This window comes from Elephantulus edwardii, unplaced genomic scaffold, assembly GCF_000299155.1.
Source record: "Elephantulus edwardii isolate Elephantulus edwardi_28Jun2011 unplaced genomic scaffold, EleEdw1.0 scaffold00013, whole genome shotgun sequence".
Classification (NCBI taxonomy): domain Eukaryota; kingdom Metazoa; phylum Chordata; class Mammalia; order Macroscelidea; family Macroscelididae; genus Elephantulus; species Elephantulus edwardii.
Genome location: NW_006399763.1, coordinates 1,347,668 through 1,371,849, shown reverse-complemented (window position 1 = coordinate 1,371,849; position 24,182 = coordinate 1,347,668). Strand labels below are relative to the sequence as shown.

Here is a 24,182-nt window from a genome sequence, read left to right as displayed (position 1 = left end):
GTCTTAAAAACTATAAAATATGGCTGTCTAAGGCATGGATTCTATTGAGAGTTTACTTCTAATGAATAAACTAGATTACATCTTGAGTCTGATTATTTTTCCCCTCTAGTGCTGATTCTAGAGTGAAATTTCCTCAGCTGTTTATAATTATTTACTAAATTGTTATCAGTAGAGTAAAAAAGTTATTAAGGATATAGAATTAAAGATCTCTTCTGGTACAGTGGTAAAACAGTCAGCTACTAATGGAAAAGTCAGCAGATTGAACCCAGCAGCAGCTCTATGGAAGATAGATGTGTAGTTTGCTTTCATAAAGATTGTTGTTGTGGAGTGCCCTCAAGTCAGAACTGACTCACAGCTGACCTTCCAGCAGGTTTTCAGAGGCAGTAAATGGAGCAGGATGAGATTGCTCATCTTTCTCCTGTGAAGCAGCTGGTGGATTCCAACTACGTGTCTTTGGGATTGCACCACAGCTTCTTACCACTGGGCCACCCGAGCTCCTTTTCATATAGATCACAGCCTTGGAATTTCTATAGAGCAGTTCTAATCTGTTCTGTAGGGTCTCTATATAAGTTGGAATTAAATTGATGGCAAAGAATCTGAGTGGGGAATTCCGGGAACATATTAACTGAAACATTACACATTTGCAGTTGAGTTCATACTGACTCTTGGTTGACCTCAAAGGATGGAGCACAACTGCCCCTGAAGGTCTCCAATGCTCTCAGTCTTCATGGACACAGATTGCCTCTTCACTCATCTTTGGAGTGACTGGTGGATTCAAACCTCTGAACTTTCAGTTAGCAGCCCAATATTTGATCCACTATGTCACCACAACACCCTTAAACATCTTTGTTTCTCTTAAATTCTTAAAAGTAACAATACTATATATAAATGCTAATGAATTGAGTGTGAATTTAGGTGCATTAAGGAATTCAGCAAAGCAAGGCACTGTTTGTACAAGCTCCCAAGTGGTGTTTATATCAGCTGCTAGTTCTCCCAGAGCCACCAAAACACACATATTCAGAGTAACTTGAGTTTGTGTCTAGAGCATTAAAATGATTCTCATCATGATACCTTTGAAAAGAGCTTTGAAATTTCTGTGATGAGTTATGTCTAGAACTGATTTTCTATTTTGTACTTTCATTTGGCCTAAGATACCATTTTCAAAAGTTTTTCAAATCAGCAATGAGAAAGATTGAGGTAAATGAATATACACACAGCAAAGTTTGCAGCAATTCATTTTTGCCATTTTTGCCAATATTCAATACTGGCTCTCAATGTGTAACCCAATACTATTTTGCCGAGGGCTGGTCTTTGACAAGTACAGGTGACATTTGAAGACTCCTTAGACAAATACTAGCCTAGAGTTTAAATGGAAATGGGCCAGTTAGCAAACAGATAATAAATGGAACCCATGAGTCAGAAGATCATGCATGGCCCCCTACTAGAAAAGAATTCATAATAAAATGATACAAGGATCTAGCTGAGAGCTTCTCCAGGTTGAGGCAAAAGCCTCAAAAGGTCTTATCAATTTAAAAAGAAAATTACATTTACTTTCTCAGCAGGGAGAAAGATAAAATATTGTACTATTTGGGACGTACTAAAATATCATCCAGTCATCCAAAATTCCACTTTATTCTGAGTTTCTATTTGCTATATCTGGCAACCTATCAACAACAGATATGAACATGGCAGCTTAGTGCAGGCCTCCCCAAGCTGGTATCATCAGCAAGAATTCCTTCCCCCAACTTCTGGGAGCTTCTCATGCCAAACAATTAAACAATAAGGCCATTTGTACAAAAACAGGTCAAGACAGAATAAAGGCTCTATGCCAGCCCCGGATTGTCAAGGCCCAACCAGAAAGGTACAAGTTAGCCCAGAATGAATTACAGAAGTAATTGTTTCTTTCTTAATCTCTCCCTGGGGCTATTAAGTGACACCCATCTTACCCATTTGGTCACTCTACCTTTATTTCACCACTCTAGCTTCTGTCATTTAATAATTGAATGTTATTCTAGCTTAGAGCTCATGGATCAAGGTCATTTTGATTTTGCTTCATTTTCCCCAGGGCTCACTTAAAAACAACTCAGTTTCTACCTTCCTTCACCTACCATGTGGGCGATGTGTGAGGTCCATGAAGCATTTTTTATGTCCTTACTAATCAAAAGGGAGCCCTGGTGAGCTAGTTGTAAGAAACTGTGGTACAATCCCAAAGGCAAGTAGTTCGAGTCCACTGTCTCTAAAAACCCACCAGAGGGTCAGCTCTGGGTTAGTTTTGACTCAGTGGTACCCAACAACACACAATAACTAGTCTAAAAGTGAAAATGGCTAACCATTCAGCTATTGAACCCACCTAGAAACACACCTTCCAAAAGATAACAGTTTGAAAACCCGGTGGAGGGCCATTCTACATAGGGGTTGTCAGGAGTGAAACTGGATGGCAACTGGTGTGGGTTTGGGTTTGGGTTTAGAAGCACCAACTGTAGCCTGAGCCAAAAGGGTGAAAGGAAATGCTCCAAAAAGGTGGTGTAGGAACGGAAGAATGTGTGTGAGAAAAAATATGAAGGACTAAAGGTACAGCCTTCTGGCTGAAAGGTACAAGATCTGGAAAGCCTGAAGCAGGACGATGTGAGCTGTTTGAATTGACTATTTTATTTCATTTTTTTCATAATTTTTAAATTTGAGTGCAAGTTTACAAATGCTATCCCTTTTTCATTCAATTGGTCATAGACATTTAGTTTTATAACATTAATTACAATTGATTGTTGGTGTTAGGTGCCTTCAAGTCCACTAATAGAGCCCTGACCCCTGGCCCGTCCTGCACCATTGTCACCATCTCCATCATCTTGAGCCTATCATTACAATCACTGTGTTGCTCCACCTCATTGAGGGTCTTCCTCTCTTTCTCTGACCCTCTAACTTCCCAGTATGAAGTCTTTTTTCCAAGAACTAGCACCTCCTGATTATATGCCCGAAGTACATGAGCCCAAGATTCATCCTTTTGGCTCTTTGAGCCCCTTGGTTTCATCTCCTCCAAGACAGACTTGTTTGTTCTTTTGGTGGTCGATGGGATATTCTGTACTCTTCTCCAACACTACAACTAAAAGACCATCAAGTTTCTGATGTTATCATTGTTAACCAGAGGAGACTACCCATCTTTCTGTCCTGGAGCTGCTCCTAGGTTTTAATCAATGGAGACTCTCTGCCTTGTGGTTAGTAATACAACATGCTAATTTAACTACAAAGGGGTGGGGAAAGTCTCCTTTGTTTTGCACTTAAGTACATGAGATCACAAGACTGGGCAATATTTCATTCTGTGAGTCCGAAAGAACACAAAGGCACCTAACAACACCATCATACAATTGGACAGCTGTAGGACTTATGGCTAACATTGAGAAGAATTCCAGAGCACTTAATTGTGCTGAAACAAAATCTATACTTAGACCAAGAAGCTGTTATTCAAATGGAACAAGGGAGCACTGTGTGGTTTAAAATCAGGAAAGGTGTGTGTTAGGGATGTATCCTTTCTATTCAGTCTGAATGCTGAACAAATATTCATGAAGCTGATCTTTATAAAGAGGAATGTGGCATCTCATCAACCATGTGCCTTATACAGATAACCTTGCTTGCTGAAAGTGAGGAAGACCTGAAATGCTTGCTACAGAAAATCAAAGACTACAGAATTCGATATGGATTACATTTCAAATAAAAAATATAAAGGTCCTTATCATTGTGCCAATAAACAACGTCATGATAAATGGAAAAAGGATAGAAACTTGAAACTGTCAATTATTTCATCTTACTCGGCTCCACAGTCAACATACTTGGTGCCAACAATCAGGAGATCAGGACTTTCTTTGGGTAAGTCTACTATCAGGACTTCTCCAAAATACTGAAGAGCAATGATGTCAGTTTGAAGACTAAGGTGCACCTGATTAAGGTAATAGTTTTTTTTCAATCATTTGCTATGCATCTGAGAGCAAGATAATGGATAAGGCTGACAGAAGGAAAAAAATGCTTTTAAGTTGTGGTGTTGGAGGAGAGTACTGAAAATCCTATGGACTTCCAAAAGAACCAACAGGTAAGTCTTGGAAAAGGTGCAGCCAGAGTGCTCCTAGGAAGCAATGATGGCAAAACGTCATTTCTCATATTTTGGACGTGTTGCTGGGAGAGTAAGTTCATTGAAAAGAGATATTGTACTTGAGGATCAGTGTAGAAGACCCCAGTGAAATAGATTGACATAGTGACTGCAGCAATGGGCTCAAGTGTATAGGAAGACCCTCTGAGACGGCTTGACACATCCATCTGTAACAATGTGACTGAGACAACAGGCTCAGTGCATTGGATGGTGCGGGATAGGGTTAGGTTAGGACAGGATAAGGCTCAGATCTGTTATTCAAAGGGTCAGTATGAGTTGTAGGCAACTCAGTGGCACCTAACAATGATAACCGCATAACCCTGGAAGCCCTGATGTGCAAAGGTTAGAGATCAGCTGCTAATTGAAAGGTTGGTGGTTTGAAGGCACCAGTGGCTCCATGAGAAACATTGGACAATCTGCTTTTGTAAAGATTGCAACCAAGAAAACCTTGTGAGACAGCTCTACTCGTGACATGGGGTTTGTCAGCACCTACCAGAATTCATCACCTTAAGGAGATCCCTTTGTTTAAGAAGATAAAGAGTGAACTCCTGGCCTAGAGGCACCTGGAAGACTAGCAGCCCAGGAAACAAAACATATACTTCCCCTAATGTTTTTGGTTTCTGAAACTAAAAGTCTGCTGGGTTCGCAGATGAGGAGAAACTAAAACCTCAGCAGTGCATTCTTTGCCGCCCATTAAAGGCAGTCACATACAGAGCAAGCATATGCCGCTTATTTTGTGGTTGGCTCATGTTATGGCTGATGTCTTTCAGCATCAGAGGCAACCCCTAAAGTGAGAGTTGGACAGAGAAGCTGCCTGGAGAGGGATGTCTTGAGCTAAAACTCTGAGTGAGGACATGCTAGATCTGATCAGCAGAGAAAAAGAAAGGCATTTGTTCAATTGTGTAACCACTGGGAGTAATTGTTCTGAAGTTTCCAGACAGGGGCAATTTATCTATTAAAAGACTTTTTGAGGGACCCAGGAGTGGGATGGGGCAGGGGAGGGAAGGAGACAGACTCAGTGCTCAGGACTTGGATTTTTAAGGATCATTGAAATATTTGAGATTGAAAGGGGAAAGAAATTACTTGAAAATATGAAAAGAAAATACAAAATAGTGGCACTATGCTGTATTTGTCCTTTTGTGGCTGATATCAGGGTTAGGGTAAGACTGAGAAAAATTGGATAAATTATGTACACAGCATTGAAACAGATGAGGGAGAGAACAGTTTAAAAGTGATATATGACTGAGTATTATGGTTGTGACAAGAGTCCAGAATGAAGGTTGCATAGTGGAGTGTACTGGGGGGAGGGGGCGGGGACAGGGGGATTGTATACCAATGAAGGAACTGAGGGGGGAGCGGTGGGCAGGGAGAAAAATGCAACAATGAGTGAATGTTGTTGTTGTTGTTATGTGCCGAGTCATTTGCGACTCATAGCGACCCTAAGTACAACAGCCCTAAACCCTGCTCTAGCCTGTGCCAATAGCACTGCCTCTGACACACCCATCCCAATTACCCCAGTCACTGAATCAGTCCACCTCATAGAGGGCCTTCCCCTCCTGTGCTGTCCCTCCACCCTACCAAGCATGATGTCCCTCTCCAAGGACCTGTCCCTCCTTACAACATGTCCAGAGTTAGACAGAGCCTTCGAATTCTTGCCTCCAAGGAGCTGCCCGGTTTAACCCTTTCCAGAATGAATCTGTTTGTTTTCCTAGCAGACCATGGTACCCTCAATACTCTTCTCTAGCACCACAGCTCAAAGGCATCAGTTCTCCTTCTATCCTCCCTAGTCATTGTTCAACTCTCTGATGCATAACAAGCGATTGCAAAGACCATGGCCTGTATCAGGCGCACCTTAATCTCCAGAGAGACACCGTTGCTCTTGAGTACTTTAGAGAGGTCCCTAACAGCAGACTTTCCCATCACAATATGTTTTTTTATTTCCTGGCTGCTGGTGCCAAGAGTGTTGACCCTGGAGCCCAGCAAACTGAAGCTGTGAACAATCTCAATCTCTTCACCATCCATCCTGGTGCTACCAATCGGTCCAGTGGTGAGAATATTTGTATTCTTGACATTGAGCCTCAGTCCATACTGAAGGCTGCAGTCCTTGACCCTTCGCAGCAAGTGCATGAGGTCCTCCTCAGTTTCAGCAAGCAGGGTTGTGTCATCTGCATAACGCAGATTGTTAATAGATCTTCCACCAATCCTGATGCCACACTTCTCCTCATAGAGCCCAGCCTAGAAATACAAAATATCTGTAAATGTTCATCAAAATTAACAAAAAATACAAAATAAATGCTAATAAATGCTTCACTTACAAACATTCCATTCCATTTGAAAGCAATATAGACCAGATTTTCTCACTTCTTAAGAACATGCAAGTTTACACAAAGGCTGCCCAGAAATTAGAATCACTAACTGTGCTATTCATAGTGAAATAGATGAAAAAGCAAAATTATAACCCATGCATTGTTTTCACAGAAAAAAAAAATAAGTGGTATTGGGAAGTGAATGCATTTTCATACATTTTATATACTATGTGGTGGCATTTCCTAATGCAAAAGTCTCTAAAAGCTGTCAGCAATCTCAATCTCTTCACCATCTATTCTGATTGAGTAGGAACCAATTCATAACTGACCCTCCAATGGCTTTCTGAGGCTGTAATCCACTCTAGAGGACATCACTCATCTTTCTCCCATAGATTTGAACCAACAGAGAACTTTTGACTTTGTAGTCCAGTTCCTTATGGACTGCATCACCAGAGCTCCCTCTAAGGCCTATGCAGGTCTTAAGAGGGAACAACCAGAATGAAAAGAACAATGTTCATGCATTGTGAAGACCAATCAATGCTACTGAACAACTTGTGCAGAAATTATTCAATGAGAACCTAAACTACCATGTAAACCTTTACTAAAACCACAATAAAATACTATTTAAAAAAATAAGCCAAAGAAAATGACAAAACACTTCTGTGAGAAACAATAAAAGACTTAAATAAATATATGAGGAAAATGTTCCCTGTTCATGGATAGGAAAACCCAAGATAGTGAAAATGACAATCTTAACAAAAGCTATCTACATATTTAATGCAATCCCAAAATAGATACCAAATTCCTTTTTCAAAGAGATCAAAAGAGCAATTTTCAAATTTATTTAGGAAGGAAAGAGGCCCTAAATAAGGAAAGAGGCCCTAAATAAGCAAAGCACTTCTGAAAACCAAAAATTAAGTGGGAGGCATAGCACTCCCTGATCTCAAAACCTACTAGACAGCTGTAATAACCAAAACAGCATGGTACTGGTACAATGACAGACACATAGACCAATGGAACAGAATTGAGAAACCAGAAGTTAACCCATAGCCAGAAATAGACAATTGGGAGAGAATAAAATTGATGAATGAGACCTTCTAAAGAGTAAATCCCTGTGTGCATCAAAAACTTTTCCCAATAGAGTGAAAAGAAACCTATTGACTGGGAGAAAAAACATCACAGACAAGGATCTCATAACAAAGTTTATCAATACTATAGAGCCTCCACAAGAAAAGACTGATAACCTAATTACAAATGGGCAAAATATATGGAAAAACTTTTCACAGAGGAAGACATTCGGATGGCCAACAGACACAGGAAGAAATGCTCCAAATCACTGGCAATAAGAGAGATGCAATTCAAAACCACAATGAGATACCATCTTACCCCAGTGGCGGTGGCAAAGTTTAAAAGGACAGCAAGTAATAAATGTTGGAGAGGATGTGGCAAGATAGGAACTATCATACACTGTTGGTGGGATTGTAAAATGGTGCAACCACTCTGGAAGGCAGGTTGCTATTTCCTCAAAAAGCTGAACATCGAAATTCCATATGACCCAGATATTCCAGTGCTAGGAAAAAGCCCAAGGAAATTAGAACTGAGGAAGAAATGGAAGTTTGTACACCAATGTTCATTACACCAATGTTCATAGCCGTGTTATTCATAATCATAAGGACATGTAAATAGTCCAAATGTCTATCCATAACTGAATGGATTGAGAAATTGTGGTATATTCACACAGTGGAATACTACACAGCAACCAGGAGCAACAATTTTTAAAAATACTACCTAACTTGGAGAGACTGGAAAGCATTACTTTGAGTGAACTCACTGAGACTCATAAGGACAAATCCTATATAAGACCATTATGTAAAAATAGACAACTAGTAAAACGTGTATGAGGGCTCATTCAAGAGGGGAAGAGGTGGAAACAGAGTGGTGAGGATGTGTAGGTGGGGAAAGCACAGGGTGGCACAATTTGGTGAGTGGAGGGAGGGGGTAAAGGAAATAAGAAAGGTCTGGCAGTGACCAGAAAAGATGGGATAATGGTAAGCATAGTTCGATGGTAGTTAATTTTATAAAACACAATGTATGGGAATGATTTTATCAAACCCCATGTCAATGAAAGAAAGTGTGAAACACAATGTATATGAATTTTGTAAAAAAAAAAAAATTTAAATGGGAAGAAACAAGCAAAAATAAACAAAACCCCAGCCCCAAACCGTAAGTATGTTGCTCAAGCCCACCATATTTTAATACAAATAACAATCAAACTTTGTCTTTTTTAAAACTGCACAACCCTGTCCTTCGATAGTTATTTGTGGACTATGAGCATTATATGAGCAAACATGTTATATGAACAATTTATATGAGTTAAATACGGTGCTAAATTACCCTAGGTCTCTGTTTGGAATTCCAAGCCTGGAATCTGAAGAGCTTTAGCTGATTAGCACCGTGACTAATTACATGCAAACAGGAGTCACACACAGAGCAGACATTACTTAAGCTCACAGAAAAATGTTAAGAGCTAAATAAAGAAGCATCTTTTTCCGAATTCCATACTTAGATCCCTTTAACTGTTAGTAGTATCTGGAAGTTTCTTGGGGTTTACGACAGATTTAGTAGCTCTGCTGAAGCGGAAGTTCCACGGAGATTTGTACAGGGAAGTTTCCTTCCTCTGTGCCTCTTAGAGTTCTGTAGACAAGCCCTTCTTTTTAGAGAGGGACTTGAACCTTCAATAGAGGCCTATTGGTGCAGTGGGTTAAGCAGTGGGGTGCTTAAAAGTTGACAGAACCCACCAGTTGCACTGTGGGAAAAAGAGGAGGCAATTTGCTTCCAGAAAGATTTCTGGCCTAGTCAACAATGGGGCAATTCTACTCTGTGCTGCAGAGTGAGTCACTAGGAGTGGAAATCAACTTGATGGCAGTGTGTTTGGGTTCAGTTTTACCCTCAGCTTTGCCTTCTATCACACACTGTCATTTTTATACAGGTGAAAATTTGACAAATTACAGAGGCAAATTAAACAAAAAAACAAAAACCGCGGAGCCAGTTTCTGTCATTTTTATTCCATCTTATGGCGATTCTATTTGTGTCAGAGAAGAACTGCGCTCCATAGGGTTCTGTTGGCTGACTCTTCAGAAATAGTCCAGCCTTTCTTATAAGGTGCTTAGGCAGGTGGGGAGGTGGGGTTTAAACGTCAAAATTCTTTCCATTAGAATACATTCTCTCACACACCACCCTCCAAACTGAGTGTCTACTTTCATTTTCCTATAGAAAATTTAGGGAATTTCGGTGGCCTAGAGAGCGTAAGGAGTTGCACTGCCAACCCAAGACCGGTGGTTTGGATCCACCAGCTGCTCCAGGCAAGAAAGATCGACCATCTCTTCTCATGCAATTTACAACCTCTGAAAACCTACTGCAGGGCCAGCTATGATTACTTCTGACTCATCTGCAAGGATTGAGCGAGATAGTTTGTTCCCACTTAGACTCATTAAGGCAATACAAAGCTATGCATCGCCTCATTCTAAGACCAATTAATTAACCTCTGTCCTATCAGAAAGTTCTTGTGACATAGTCTGTAGGATATTACACCACGATCCTAAAGGTGTCCAGTTTGAATTCACTGGGTATTGCCAATATATGTATCTCACCTAAATATAAACATGTTATGGTTTGTAGCATGTATAAGAAGTGCTTTTGGATACATTTTATCATTCAGAAAAAAGCAGAAAACTTAGGCCAGTTACTGTTCCATTGGAATTGACTCTAACTGATCTTCCATTGGGTTTCTGAGTCACTGACAGATTCTAACCACGAAAGAGACTGGGCTTTGGGTTAGTAGTACAATTCCCTAAAGACTAGGTCACTGTTGTGTACCATCAAACTGAAACCAACCCATAGCTGACTCTCTAGCAGGTTTTCAGAGGCTGTAAATCGCATGGAGATTGCCTTTCTCCCTTGAAGCATGTGAGGGATTCGAATCACATGCCTTTGCATTGGCAGTACAATTCTTTACCACTAAGCCGCCAGCCAGAGCTCCCATTACTATCTGTAGACTTACTAATTGTGCTGAGTTGTATTGGTGCTTCATCTGCCCAAGCCAGAGCCAGCTCCCCAGGGGTTAGAGCTGTGTCTTTCTGGATGATCCTGAGATTTTGCAAAGCATGAGATTGAGACTTAGCCTCACTTTTCAGGATGCTAGGGCTGCCGTGAGGAGCCAGGGTGGGCTAAAGGTCAAACTGGGGATTGCTAACTGAAAGATTGGTGGTTCAATCAGCTGTTCCATGGGCGAAAGAGCTCATGATCTAAGCCTGTAAAGATAACACAGCCTTGGAAACCTTATGAAGGACTTCTAAGAGTCACTATGAGTTGACATCAACTCAATGGCTTACAGCAACAAGACAGTCTCCACTTTTCTCTTATCAACCTTATTTGCAGCTTCTTGATAGTTATTTTGAAGCCTACCAACATGTGTGGGACCCAGAAGAAAGGTTTGCCTTAGTGCAAGTGATCACTGATATCATGCACCGGCGTCCAAGGTTTGATCCCAGCCACCCTTATTTTGTTCAAGCCTACAGAGATGACTGCACGTCCCTGAGGCTTCACTTACAGCTGGTAAGGGGTATCCTCAACCAACAGGTAAGCCTCAAAAAACCACACCCACTGTTGAAATTCGCTACACTATATAGTGTTTAGATTAACTGTATTGCCTCATAGAGCTGTAAATTGTTATGGAAGCAGGCCGTCATGTCTTTCTCCCAAGGAGTGACTGATAGATTTGAACTAGGAAGCTTTTGTTCAACAGCCAAGTGCTATCTGGACTTCTCTACATTAGTAACAAAAAACTCCAACCCCGGGGTTGGGAGGAACCTAAGAAAAGAGGGGATAAATAATGCATAGTGCATTGAAACAGATGAGGGAGAGAACTGTTTAAAAGGAATATAGGATTAAGTATTATTTTCATGACAAAATTATAGAAAAAGAAATTCATAGTAAAGTGGACTGTGGACTGGATGGGTGATTGTGTAACAATGAAAGAAATTTTTTTTTCTTCAAAGAGAAAAATGAATTGGGGTGAGGGGTGGGCAGGGAGGAAAATGTGCAACAATGAATGAATGAGGGGAAAGTTAAAAGGAAAGAATATGCTGTAAAAAATATGTATGTTGCGTTAAAGAAATCATTAATTTTAAAAAAGAAGTCCTTGAGAACAACAACAAAAAATCCCCCTCCAACCTAACCCACTGACCTTGAGTGAATTCTGACTCCCAATGACTCTTCCATGCTGCCCTTTGAAATCTTCTATTCAGCTCCTTACTATATTGATTTCTTCCCTTTGCTTTAGCTTTTTGGTACTCTGCAATACTCAGTCTCTTTTAACATCCACCTTGGTCTTTTTTCCCTCTTGTCTTTGTAATGCCCTTTTGCACTCTTCCTGGATGATATTCTGATATCCTCCCACAGCTTGTCTGGTCTTCCCTCATTAGCGTTCATGGCCTCAGACCTGTTTTTGAGATGGTTTTGAAATTCAGGTGGGATAGACTCAGGGTCAAATCTTGCTTCCCATGGATTTGATCTAATTTTCCTCAGCTTCATCTTGAACTTGCATATGAGTAGTTGGTGGTCTGTCCCACAATCAGCACCTGGCCTAGTTTTCAAAGCTCATATTGAGCTTCTCCAGAGGTTCTTTCCACAGATGTAATCAATCGGATTCCTATGCTTACCATCAGGTGAGATCCATGTGTATAGTGTGCGTTTATGTTTTTTATAAAACGTATTTGCAATTAATAAGTTGTTGGTTGTGCAAAATTCTATCATTCTATCTCCAGCTTAATTTCTGTCACCAAGTCCACGTTTTTCAACTACTGATCCTTCTTCTCTGTTCCCAATCTTTGCATTCCAGTCACCCATTATTATTAATGCATCTTGAGTGCACGTTTGATCCATCTCTGGCTGCTCATTTCCTCTTCTTTGGCTCTGGTTGTTGGTGCATTTATTTGAATGATGGTGGTATTCACCGGACTTCCTTGTATGCATTTGGATAGTATCCTGTCACTCAAAACATTATACTTCAAGACAGATTTACAAATGACTTTTTTAACTATGAAAGCAACCCCATTTCCCTCACCTTTTCCACTCCACCATAGTAGATCATACGATCATCTGACTCAAAATAGTCTTTGCAATTTCTTGCTATACACCAGAAAGCTGAACAATGACTAGGGATGATAGGGGGAGATTTTTTTGTCTTTGAACTGTGTTGCTGGAGAAGAGTATTAAATACACCATTAACTACTAGGAAACCAAACAAGTTAGTCCTAGAGAGGATGAGACCAGGCTGCTCCTTGGAGGCAAGGATTTTGAAGTTTTGGACATGTTGCAAGGTGAGACCAGTCCTTGGAGAGGGGCGTCATGCTTGAGAGGGTGGAGGGACAGCACAGGAAAGGAAGACCCTCAATGAGATGGATTCATTCAGTGACTGGCGTAATGGCGGTAGGTGTGTCAGAGACAACAAGATTGGCACAGGATAGAGCAGGGTTTAGGGCTGTTGTATGTAGGGTTGCTATGAGTCGCAAGTGACTTGACAGCACATAACAACAACAATGACTCTCCATTGGGTTTCTGAGGTTGTAAGTCTCTACAGGAGGAGATTACCTATTTTTCTTCCTAGGAGCAGTTGATAGATTTGAACCTCTGACCTCTCAGCAGATCATTATTGTTATGTGCTGTTGAGTTGGAAATTACTTCCTCCAGCAGGTTTTCAGGCTGGTGTAAATCACATGGGAGGAGACTGCCTATCTTTCTCCCATGGAGGAGCTTGTGGAGCAGTTGGGCTTAGAAGTTTATGTGTGAGAACAGGTTGAGAAACATGATGTAGAACTGGAACTAAGTGTTTCATTGTCACCACAAATCCAGACTTAGGGTTTTCAGGGGCAGTTGGTTTACTTAGAAAGCCATTTGCATTGCTGAATTCCAAGCATACCTTTGGTCTTAAGCATCTGGATGGTTTATGATTGACTACTGACCTAAGTAGGGGTTGGTAGTTCAAACCCACACAGCAGGACCCTGAAAGAAAGGGCTGGAAATCTTCTTGTGTGAAAATGAGAGCCAAAGAAATCCCTATGGAGCCCTTCAACTCTGTAACACATGGAGCTGCCATGAGTCAGAGCTGACTCGACAGCAAGGGATTTGATTGGAAGAGTGGGCTCCAAGCCCAACTGCATTTAACAGTCCACAAGGAATTTTTAATCTCCATTTTAAACTAGATCATAGAGTTTATCAGCAATGAGAAAGGACTAATGTGATACCTTTCGAAACATGAGTGCATAAGTTGTAGTCATTATTTTTAAAATGTTATAACTGTTTTCAGGACACAGAAGGAAGCAATCATATTGTATGTCCTCTGGGGGAGGCTAATAGTATGAAGTAAGAATATAGCAAGGCTATTACCTTCAGCCTGGTTAGAATTTTTTAAAAGCAGTCAATCATTTGGCAGAAAAGTTTCCTTTTGCCTCTTAAAATCATCTGAAAGTTATTGCCTTTACTTTCCTGGGCTGACCCCTGGTACAGACTGAGAGATCAGGGTGGTCAGTTGCTGGTGGATCCCTAAAACAATGTCAGGGTGACAATGAGTCATGAACAGAAACAAATGGACCATGCAATGCCGAGACTCATTACTCACATCCATGGGAAAGTTAAACTTTTCTAATTTTCACTTTTGTGCTACATTTCTAGATAGAGTGTCAGAGGGAGTATGTCCAGAGGCTTTGGAGAAAAAGACACTCAGATGAGAGCAATACTTTTGGACTTCCCCTTAACATAATCTGCAAACAACTTATTTCCATCAACAATAGCAGGTAATCCGATGTTGGTTTTAAGTATTTTGCATGGTCTTCCAGATAAGTCATGGATATAATATTAAATATAAACATATCCTTAAAAGTACCACTTAAATAATTGGAGATGGAAGACCTGAGTATAAAAGCCATAAACTCATATACGTGAGCATAAAAGAGGGATTCATATATACAATATCTGATTGCTTTATAAGTTATAAAGAGTGTTTTTGTTGTTGTTATGCACAGTAGAGTTGGAACTGACCCGTAGCTGACCCTCCAGAGGGTTTTCAGAGGCAGTTAACTGCATGGGAGGAGATTGCCCATCCTTCTCCTGTGGAGCAACTCGTGGCCTTGAACCACGTGCCTTTGTGATTGCAGCACAGCTTCTTGCCAAGAGGGTCCCAGTACTAATATAGAAAACATTCTTACAGTATCCTGGTGAATTAACTGTTAAGTCAGCTTGAATAGTCAGATGGATCCTAGCTGAAAGTGAAGAATACCAGAAGAAAGTCTATTTGTGCTTTGTTGACTATGAAAGACATTTGACTGTGTGGATCATAGCAAATTATGGCTCACATTTGGAAGAATGGGAATCCCAGAACACTTAATTGTGCTCAAATGAGCCTATACCTAGATCAAAAGCTGTTGTGCTAACAGAGCAAGGGAACTCTACATGACCTAGAATTAAAAAACGTGTGCATCTGGGTTATATTCTTTCTCAATACCTATTTAATCTGTATGCTGAGCATATTATTCAAGAAGCTGGACTCTATGAGAAGAATGTGGCATCAAGATTAGAAGAAGACTCTCCACTAACCTTCATTATGTAGCTGACACAACCTGACTTGCTGAAAGTGAGGAAAGACTTGAAGCACTTACTACAAAAGATCAAAGACTGAAGCTTCAATATGGATTGTACTTCAACACCACAGAGACAAAAATTCTCACCCCTAGGTCAATAAACAACGTCATGATAGACAGAGGAAAGACTGAACCTGCCAACAACTTCATCTTACTTGGATCCACAATGAATATACTTAGCACCAGCAGTCAGGAGATATATTTTACTGGAAAGTCTTCAATCAGGGACCTCTCTAAATTTTGAGGAGTAAAGATGTTAGTTTGAGGACTAAGGTCCACCTGATTAGGGCCACGGTCTTGTCAATCACTTACTTTGCTGCGGAGAACTGGACAATGAGTTAGGATGACCGAAAAATAACTGACGGTTTTGAACTGTGGTATTGGAGAAGAGTGCTAAATTATCCCATGGGCTGCCAAAAGAATAAACAGGTATGTCCTGGAGAAGGTACAGCCAGAGCACTCTTTGGAGGCAAGGATGATGAAGTTTCATCTCTCCTAGCGTGTTGCTAGGCTCGGCTATTCCTTGGAGAGGAAAATCATGTTTGAAAAGGGGGAGGGACAATGAAAGAGAGGAAGACACTCAACCAGGTGGATTCAACAATGGGTTTGAGTGTGTCAGAGACTGTGAGAATGACACAGGATAGGACAGGGTTCATAGGGTTGCTATGAGTTCTACTCGATCAGTGGCACCTCACAACACAACCTTAAAGTCAATCCTGACTCATAGTGATCCCATGTGTGCCAAAGTGGAAACTTGTACACCGTAGAGTTTTTAGTGGCTGATTTATCAGAAGTTAAGCACCAGGTATTTCTTCCAAACCACCTCTGGCAAACTTTCAGTTAACACCTGAGCACCAATAGTTTGTTCCTACATCAATAAAGAGTCACTCACTCCCCCTTTGCTGACCCTCCAACAAGCTTTCAGAGGTTGTAATTGCATGGGTTGAGATTACCTGTTTTTCTCCACAAAGAAGCTGATAGATTCAAATCACTTGCTTTTAAGTTGGCAACACAACTCCTTACCCACTAGGAGAATGCTGTAGTTCTTAGGTGCCAGTGAGTCCACTACAACTCAAAGTGACCCTGTAAACAACGAATCTGAACCCTGCCCTATGTACCGTCCTTATAATTTCTCACAGCCACACTTGAGTCCACTGTTGCAGTCACTGTGTCAAGCCGTCTTGTTGAGGGTCTTCCTCTCTTTTGCTGCCCCTCTACTTTTCTGAATATGATGCCCTTTTCCAAAGACAGGCCCCTCTGAATAACTAGGATAGTTGTTGCTGTTAAGTGCCCCCAAGTCATGTCAGCTCTTAGTGACCCTATGGACAACAGATCTGGACCCTGTCCTATCCTGTGCCATCCCTTATCATCCCAGCCACTTTTGAGCCTACTGTTGCAGATACTGTATCAATCTTTTGCATTGAGGGTCTTCCTCTCCTTCACTGACCCTCTATCTTTTCAAGCTTAATGTTCCCATCCAAGGAATAGCCTTTCCTAACAACATGTCCAAAATACATGAGATGAAGCTTTACCATCCTGCCTCCAAGGAACACTCTGGTTGCATTTTTTCCAAGACAGGTCTGTTTTTTCTTTTGGCAGTCCAAGGGATATTCAATACTCTTTTCCAATATCACAACTCAAAGGCATTGATTCTTCTATTATCCTTAGTAACTGTTCTGCTCTCAGATGAGTAGCAAACAATTGAGAAGACCATGGCCTGGATCAGACACTCCTTACTCTCTAGACTGACATTCTTGTCCTTTAGTACTCTGGAGAGGTTCCTCACAGCAGATTTTCCTGATGCAACTCATCTTTTGATTTCCTGACTACTGGCACCAAAGGTATTGATCATAGATCTGAGCAAGATGTAACTACAATCATTTCTCTATTTGTCATTATTCTGCCTACTGGTCCAGAGGTGAGGAGTTTTGTCCTCTTGGTATCCACATTAAAGGCTGCAGCCCTTGATTTTCTGCAGTAAATGCTTCAAGTCCTCCTCAGTTTCAATGAGCATAACACAGATGGTTGATGACTCTTCCTCCAATCCCTATGCCACTTTCTTTTTCATAAAGTCCAGCTTAAACTTGTGTCATTAAGTACAGAATCTTCATTTTCTTGAGAAATTTTAAAAAACCAACAAGCAATCTCTCTTAAAATACTACCTGGTTTTGTGCCATGTAAGTCCATAATCTTAAATATTTTCTCAAAGAAGTGTTGTTCTTTTTTTTATTTTAAAAAGAGTCACCAAAGAGATTTCTGCAGACTCTCCAAAGAAAGAAAGAAAAAATCCTATGTGACTACCACCCTTTCAAGGAGCAGCTAAGTTTTACGATTCTACTCAGAGGTGAAAAGGGATATTTACTATGTCATTCATTGACATGTTATATGATCGTCCTTCCCCATTCTCTCAGCCTTTGAGGGCACAGCATATTAGGAAATGGGGTGACAAGTCCGTGGTCTATGTGGTCACAGATCACAATCTCTTTTATAAGGTCACAATCAAGGTCAAGTCATGGTGACCCAGTGTGGGTCAGAGTAGAACTCAGCTTCATAAGGTTTGCAATGGTTTCTTTTTGGAAATAGAAGTCCTGGCCTTTCTCACAAGGAGCCTCTGCATGGACTTGAAGCTCTAATCATTTGATTAGCAATCAAGTGTATGAACTGTCTGTACCACTCAAGGATAATCTCTCTCAGTCCCCTCCCAAGTAGGTAGAGAGATTGTCCAGCTTCTTTGAACATCCACAGATGTTTATATGTACCAGGTGCTGTCTTAGGACCTGGGAACATGGGAGTCAACAACAGAGGCATGGCCCTGTGTTCCTGTGGAGGGCCCAGTCCAGTAGTAAAGGAAGATATTCAACAACAAAATAATCATTGCTTTGTGCAGTAGGATTATATTGGAATGGGCAGAGTACATAGCTGAGATTCTAACCTATTGAGAAAGCCCAGGCATAAAACTGAATTTTCTCCATAGACCTTTCCCAAGGCTGATTCCTTCTGTGTGTGTCCTGCTATGGCTAGAATCCATAATTTAGGAAATAATTTTTGCCAGAACACGTTAGAGCTATGAATACTAAAATCTGTCAGATTAGTCTCAAATGCAAATGTTCTTTCATTGATAAGAATCTTTCCCAGATTTAGAGCTATATAGTAAGACTCAAGACTTAGATATATCCCCTTTTTTATCGATTTAAAGAGACAGTTCTATTCTTCAGCACTATGTAGGTAAAGAAAAAAACCTTGACTAGTGTTGTATCTTTTCTTTCCAAAGGAATAATCCAGAGCCAAGCCCCTTATGGTTTCTGACTTCATCTGCTTAATAAAATATAACATCCTCACATCCACTGCTTTTGTCTAGAAGGATAACAGGTAGAGGGGTGAGGATTGGTAGGAGCAAAAATCACAAAGGTGCACAATTTGGTGGGTTGAGGGAGGTGGAGGAAGGAAATGAGAAAGATCAAGGGGAGACCTGAAAAGACAGGGTAAAGGTGGGCTAGTCTAATGGTGATTGATTTTATAAAATATAATGGGAATGTTTGTATGGGAATCATAGTATGAAACACAAGGTGAATAAAGAATAGTGTGAAACACAATGTATACAAACTTCGTTAGCAAACCAATATAAAGTGTTTTTAAAATTGTTTTTGTCCATTACATTTGAGGAAAGAAGAAATACAAATGCAGATGAAAAATAGAAACAAGTTGTTGTTGTTATGTGCCATCGAGTCGCTTGCAACTCATAGCAACCCTATGTACAAGAGCTCTAAATGCTGTTCTATCCTGTGCCAACTTAGTCGTCTCAAATGCACTTATTCCCACTGCTCCAGTCACAGAATCGATCCATCTCATCAAAGGTCTTCCTCTCCTTCGCCGCCCCTCCATTCTGCCAAACATGATGCCCCTCTCCAAGGACCAGTCCCTCCTTGCAACATGCCCCAAATACTTAAGGATACTTTGGGCAGTATATTAAATGATCCAGAAAGTATCAAGAGACGATGGAAGGAATACACAGAGTCACTGTATCAGAAGGAATTGGCTGACACAGAAGAATTTCATGAAATGACATATGAGCAAGAGCCTATGGTGATGAAAGAGGAAGTTCAAATTGCTCTGAAGGAACTGGCAAGAAACAAGGCTCCAGGAGTCGATGGCATACCAATTGACATATTTCAACAAGCAGACACTGGTCTGGATGTGCTCACTAAGTTGTGCCAAGAAATCGGGAGAACAGCCAGCTGGCCCACTGACTGGAAAAGATCTATATTTGTTCCCATTCCAAAGAAAGGTGACCCAACAGAGTGTGGAAATTATCGAACAATATCATTGATATCACATGCAAGCAAGATTCTGCTGAAAATTATCCAAAAACGTTTGGAACAATATGTCAACAGAGAACTGCCAGATGTGCAGGCTGGATTTAGAAGAGGTCGTGGTACTAGGGATATTATAGGTCATGTCAGCTGGATCTTAGGAGAAAGCAAAGAATACCAGAAGAATGTCTCTGTGCTTCATTGACTATGCAAAGACTTTTGACTGTGTGGATCACAGCAAGCTGTGGCTGACTCTGAGAAGAAACAAGTAGCCATGAAAATTATTTCTTATTTTGTGTTTAAGCACTTTTAAGTAATTTTATTTTCAAATAATGTTATTCATTTTTGCTAAGTGCCTTCATGTAGGAAGGGACTCATTGCTGACCCTACAGCAGATTTTCTGAGGTTGTAAATCTCACAGAGCAACAGCAGATTCAAACCACTTGCCTTTGGGTTGTCAACACATCTTTTTACCACTGTTATTGTTGTTGTTACATGCCATCAAGTCGCCTGCCACTCATAGTGACCCTATGCACAACATCTCTGAACACTGCTCTATCCTGTACCAATCTCACTGCCTCTGACACACCTACCCCCATTATGCCAGTCACTGAATGAATCCATCTCATAGAGGGTCTTCCTCTCCTGTTCTGTCCCTCCACCCTCCCAAACATGAGGTGCCTCTCCAAGGACCAGTCCCTCTTTGCAACATGTCCAAAGTGTGCCAGATGAAGCCTCAGAATCCTTGCATCCAAGGAGTAACCTGGTTTAACCCTCTCCAGGATGAACCCGTTCATTCTCTTAGCAGTCCGTGGTATATTCAATACTCTTCTCCAGCACCACAGCTCAAAGGCATCAATTCTCCTTAATCATCCCTAATCATTGTCCAGTTCTCTGATGCATAGCAAGTGATTGCAATGACCAAGGCCTATATCAGGTGCACCTTAATCTCCAGAGTGACATCATTGCTGTTCAGCACGTTGGAGAGGTCTCTAACACTAAGCAACTTAAATATAGATATCTAAAGTGTTGCTATGGTTACTAGATACAATTTGAGTCTTCTTTTTGGGCTTTGAATATATTTTCTTCTGCACCTTGATTTTAAATGGGTTTATGTTAAAGCAAGCAGCATCTCATGTCACCTATCTAAATTTCCTGTTTGGCCTTGGTGTCCTCTTTGAGCTCCTAGTTTCTTAGAATGCTCTGAATCATAGGAGTTGTTTTACTGGTCTTTAAAAAAAATTTTTTTTAATTTAAATATCTTTGGAAACATATCAAATTCTTCCCTGTTTAAAACAGTTGTTAAATTTTCCTCTCCTTCAAGCCCAGCACTGAAAAACATTTATCTGCTGGAGTTCCACCCTTCTCTGGGCCTGGCAGCACTCATCCCCAAAGCCCTGGAGCATCTTCTCCAGGCCTCCTGCAGCACCTGCAGACCTGCCTCAGCCAGCGGCGTCGCCCAACTGGAGAATCGCCTGCTGCGAACCGCCCTGGATGTGTGGGTTAACCTGGCCAAACCCCAGGCCTGGTACAGTGCACAGCTCCAGAGAGATGTAAGTTCTTCCTCTCTGAATGGGGAAGTTGGGCCCACAGTTAACGACAGTGTTTCTTCGCAGATGTTACTAATTAGTTTTGTTTTTTCTCTTTGGCTCAATTTCCCCCATTTGGTCAGAAACAGATCATAGTCACAGGCCTTGCCAACACTTATATGTGACTTTTCTCCCATCGGTTTATGGTTTATAAAGATGCTACTACCATTTAAAAAGAAAATGAGAATGTATATAGATGTGTGAAACGTTTTCTGAATTGGATTGGGGTGGGTTTTTTCCTACTTTAGCCATGTTTTTATTTTCTTCCCACCTACCCATCCTTTCCCATTCTCCCACCCTTCCCTTCCTCCTACCAACACCACCAAGAATCTAGCTCAGGTTTGCTCATTTTAAAGGGTTTGTTCTGTTGTTGTTGGATATTTTTACTCTTTTTAATTTGAATTGATTTCTGGTGGGGGGGGACAAAACAAGGAGTGGAGAGTCGGGAGCCTGAATTTGAGTCCACTCGAGCCATTAACTCACTATGTGAGCTGTGTGGCTTTAAGGAAGTTCCTCATCCTGAGTCTCACTTGCCTTTGTGTGTCTGCGGGGAGGTGAGCACCATGATATCTAAAGCTCCTTCCAGCTTGTAATGGTCTGAGATTTGTACTGTGGCCTAATAATGTCTATGCTGTGTTTGGAATTTAAATTCCCCCACCTTTTTCTGTGAAGGCTTTCATGATAAGCTTGAGTTCTCACTTCAACACTACTCTGTGCATACAGTTACTGTATCACTGACAAGCTTCCAATGGCCCTGACTGCCCTGGTGGCACAAGTTAAAGTGCTCATCTGCTAATTTAAAAGTCAGCAGTTCAAATCCACCAGCCACTCTATGGAAGAAAGATTTGGCAATCTGCTTGCATACAGATGGCAGCGCCATCTCTCCTACCTTGCTGTGAGTTACTATGGGTCAATGCCACCTGACAGCAACAGGCTTGCTTTTTCCAGCTGTTAAAAGATAGTTTCTCTGTGGGTCAGTCTGACTTTCTTGTCCAAATTAAAATTTAATTGCATTTTAAATTGATCAAAAGAATATAAAATTCAGAGGACTTTAACAAAAATTGGGAAAATAATTTTTAATAGAACCACTTAAACATATTATTCTTTTTTTTTAATCTAAGCATTTTCTTTTGCCTTTTATGTTGCTCTTAGTTTTTTTAAATTGTAATTCTAGTGAAAGTTTGCAAACAGTATGAGTTTTCATTCATTTACTAATAGTGAATTTAAGAAGTTTTATGTCTGGTTTACACAGTTGTTATTGTCTCTTCAGTACATTATGATTTCCTGTTTCAGTTAATATCCTCTCAAAAGTGGGTATATTTCCTGCCCCATATTAATACCATGTCTTTGTCTTTACCTTTAGGTAATATTATCTCCTTTAGCTAATGATTTATAACTTACTTAACCATTTGCCTCTTGATGGACAGTCCAGTGGCTTCCAAGTTTACATGATTTTATTAAATACCATGAGGTATATATCTTCATGCAAATTTCCCTTACTTTTAATGACTTCATTTTGATGTATTTTTTAGAAGGGGAATTAATTGTACTTAAAAGACTTTAAAGAAAATTTGAGAATCTTTGGGTACATATCTACAGATGCTTTCTCAAATAATTGTGCCAATTAAAATACTGACAATCTTACACTGCCCTATATTATGTGCAAACATGTGTTAAGATACACTTAGACATAAAAGGTGGCGGTCTAGCTACTGCTGTTTTCATTTGCATTTCTTTGTTCTTTACTGAGATTAAATATTCTTCCAAATAGTTACTAGCTAATGTCTTGTGTGCAGACTATATGTTTCTGTTTCATGTATTTGCTTTTTACTTTTTTGTGTGTTTGAAAACGCACTCTGTTGCCTTTCAGTTGTTTTCAGCTAAAGTGATGGGAGACCCCTTTCTTGTGGTGGATCTAGGCCTTCTTGCCTTCAAGTCTTCAGCCGTCGAAGGACAGAAGCAGGGCCAGGAATTTCATGCGCTGCTTTTGGAGACCTTTTCCAGACTCCTGGAACTGTTGACCCTCCGCCACCGCTTGATAGAAATGAGTCTGGAGAGCGCACACTTAGCTCGGTCAGTAGGGACCCTGGGGAGCCTGGGGTAGGACCCAGGGTCTCCTTGTGTACAAGTCTGGTCTTTGAACTTTCTAAATGTCTAAAGTGATCACCTCACTTCCTTCTCTTCTTCCCACTTCCCCACATACCTCTCTGGTCACTCCAACAGGATGGATGCTCCTATTAGCATAATCACCTAAAATCTTAGGTTTGTATTCATGAAGTCACATAGTCCAGTTAATCAACTCAGGATTCAGAGATAAAGAGAGGTGTAAACACCACCAGGAGAAAGACAGAACCTTCAGCAGCTCTCCAAAGTCTGCACTGCTTTTGGTTTCTTGGGACAAGCTTAAACGAAAACATGCAGTGAGCGAGCAGCTAAATTGTGCACGCAAGCGGGGAGTCGTACAATGTGTACATTCCAAAGGACTGAAAAAACTCTAAGGGCAACACTTCTTTAATTCGTCTCTTATCTTCACCAGTTAAGAATGAGCTAATCTCATTCTGTGGGCCTCTGGTGTTGGTGTTCCAGATGGCTATTATATATCTTAATCAGAAAGAGCAACTACTATACTAATCACTAAGGGAGAAAAAAAGAACTTCTGGCTAGAAAGAAGTGGGAAAGGCTAGTTCACTTAACATGGCTTCATTTACACAAAACAGATTTAGTATGTCAGCTGCTATATTTACAGCTTCTATGACATACAAGGTTCAGAGCCACCAGCTGCTCCCGGGCAAAATGGGTAGTCTCCTCCCATATGATTTACTGCCTCTGAAAACCCGCTGGAGGGTCAGCTATAGGCCAGTTCCAACTCTATAGTACATAACAAGAACATGAACACCCGAAGGTCATCTCCATTTAGCTAATTTCATTTTAATCACATGCCCATTATTGGCTTATAACATTTCATCTCATAAAAGTTTTTGAGATGCCAAAGACATGTTGTTGTTGTTGTTATGTGCCGTCGAGTCGTTTTCGACTCATAGCGACCCTACGCACAACAGCCCTAAACCCTGCTCTATCCTGCGCCAACCACACTGCCTCCGACACACCCATCCCGATTACCCCAGTCACTGAATCAATCCATCTCA

The 24,182-nt window shown here is 40.8% G+C and overlaps 1 protein-coding gene across 1 annotated transcript in view; it reads left to right on the top strand.

Moving 5' to 3' along the window:
* LOC102874102 (transmembrane protein FLJ37396-like) overlaps positions 1-24,182 on the top strand; it is a 52,154-nt gene that overhangs the window by 6,893 nt on the left and 21,079 nt on the right. Inside the window, exons 3-6 of the mRNA XM_006881230.1 lie at positions 10,879-11,079; positions 14,173-14,294; positions 20,772-21,000; positions 22,907-23,109. Coding sequence (XP_006881292.1) covers positions 10,879-11,079; positions 14,173-14,294; positions 20,772-21,000; positions 22,907-23,109 — 755 coding nt within the window. The remainder of the gene's footprint in view (positions 1-10,878; positions 11,080-14,172; positions 14,295-20,771; positions 21,001-22,906; positions 23,110-24,182) is intronic.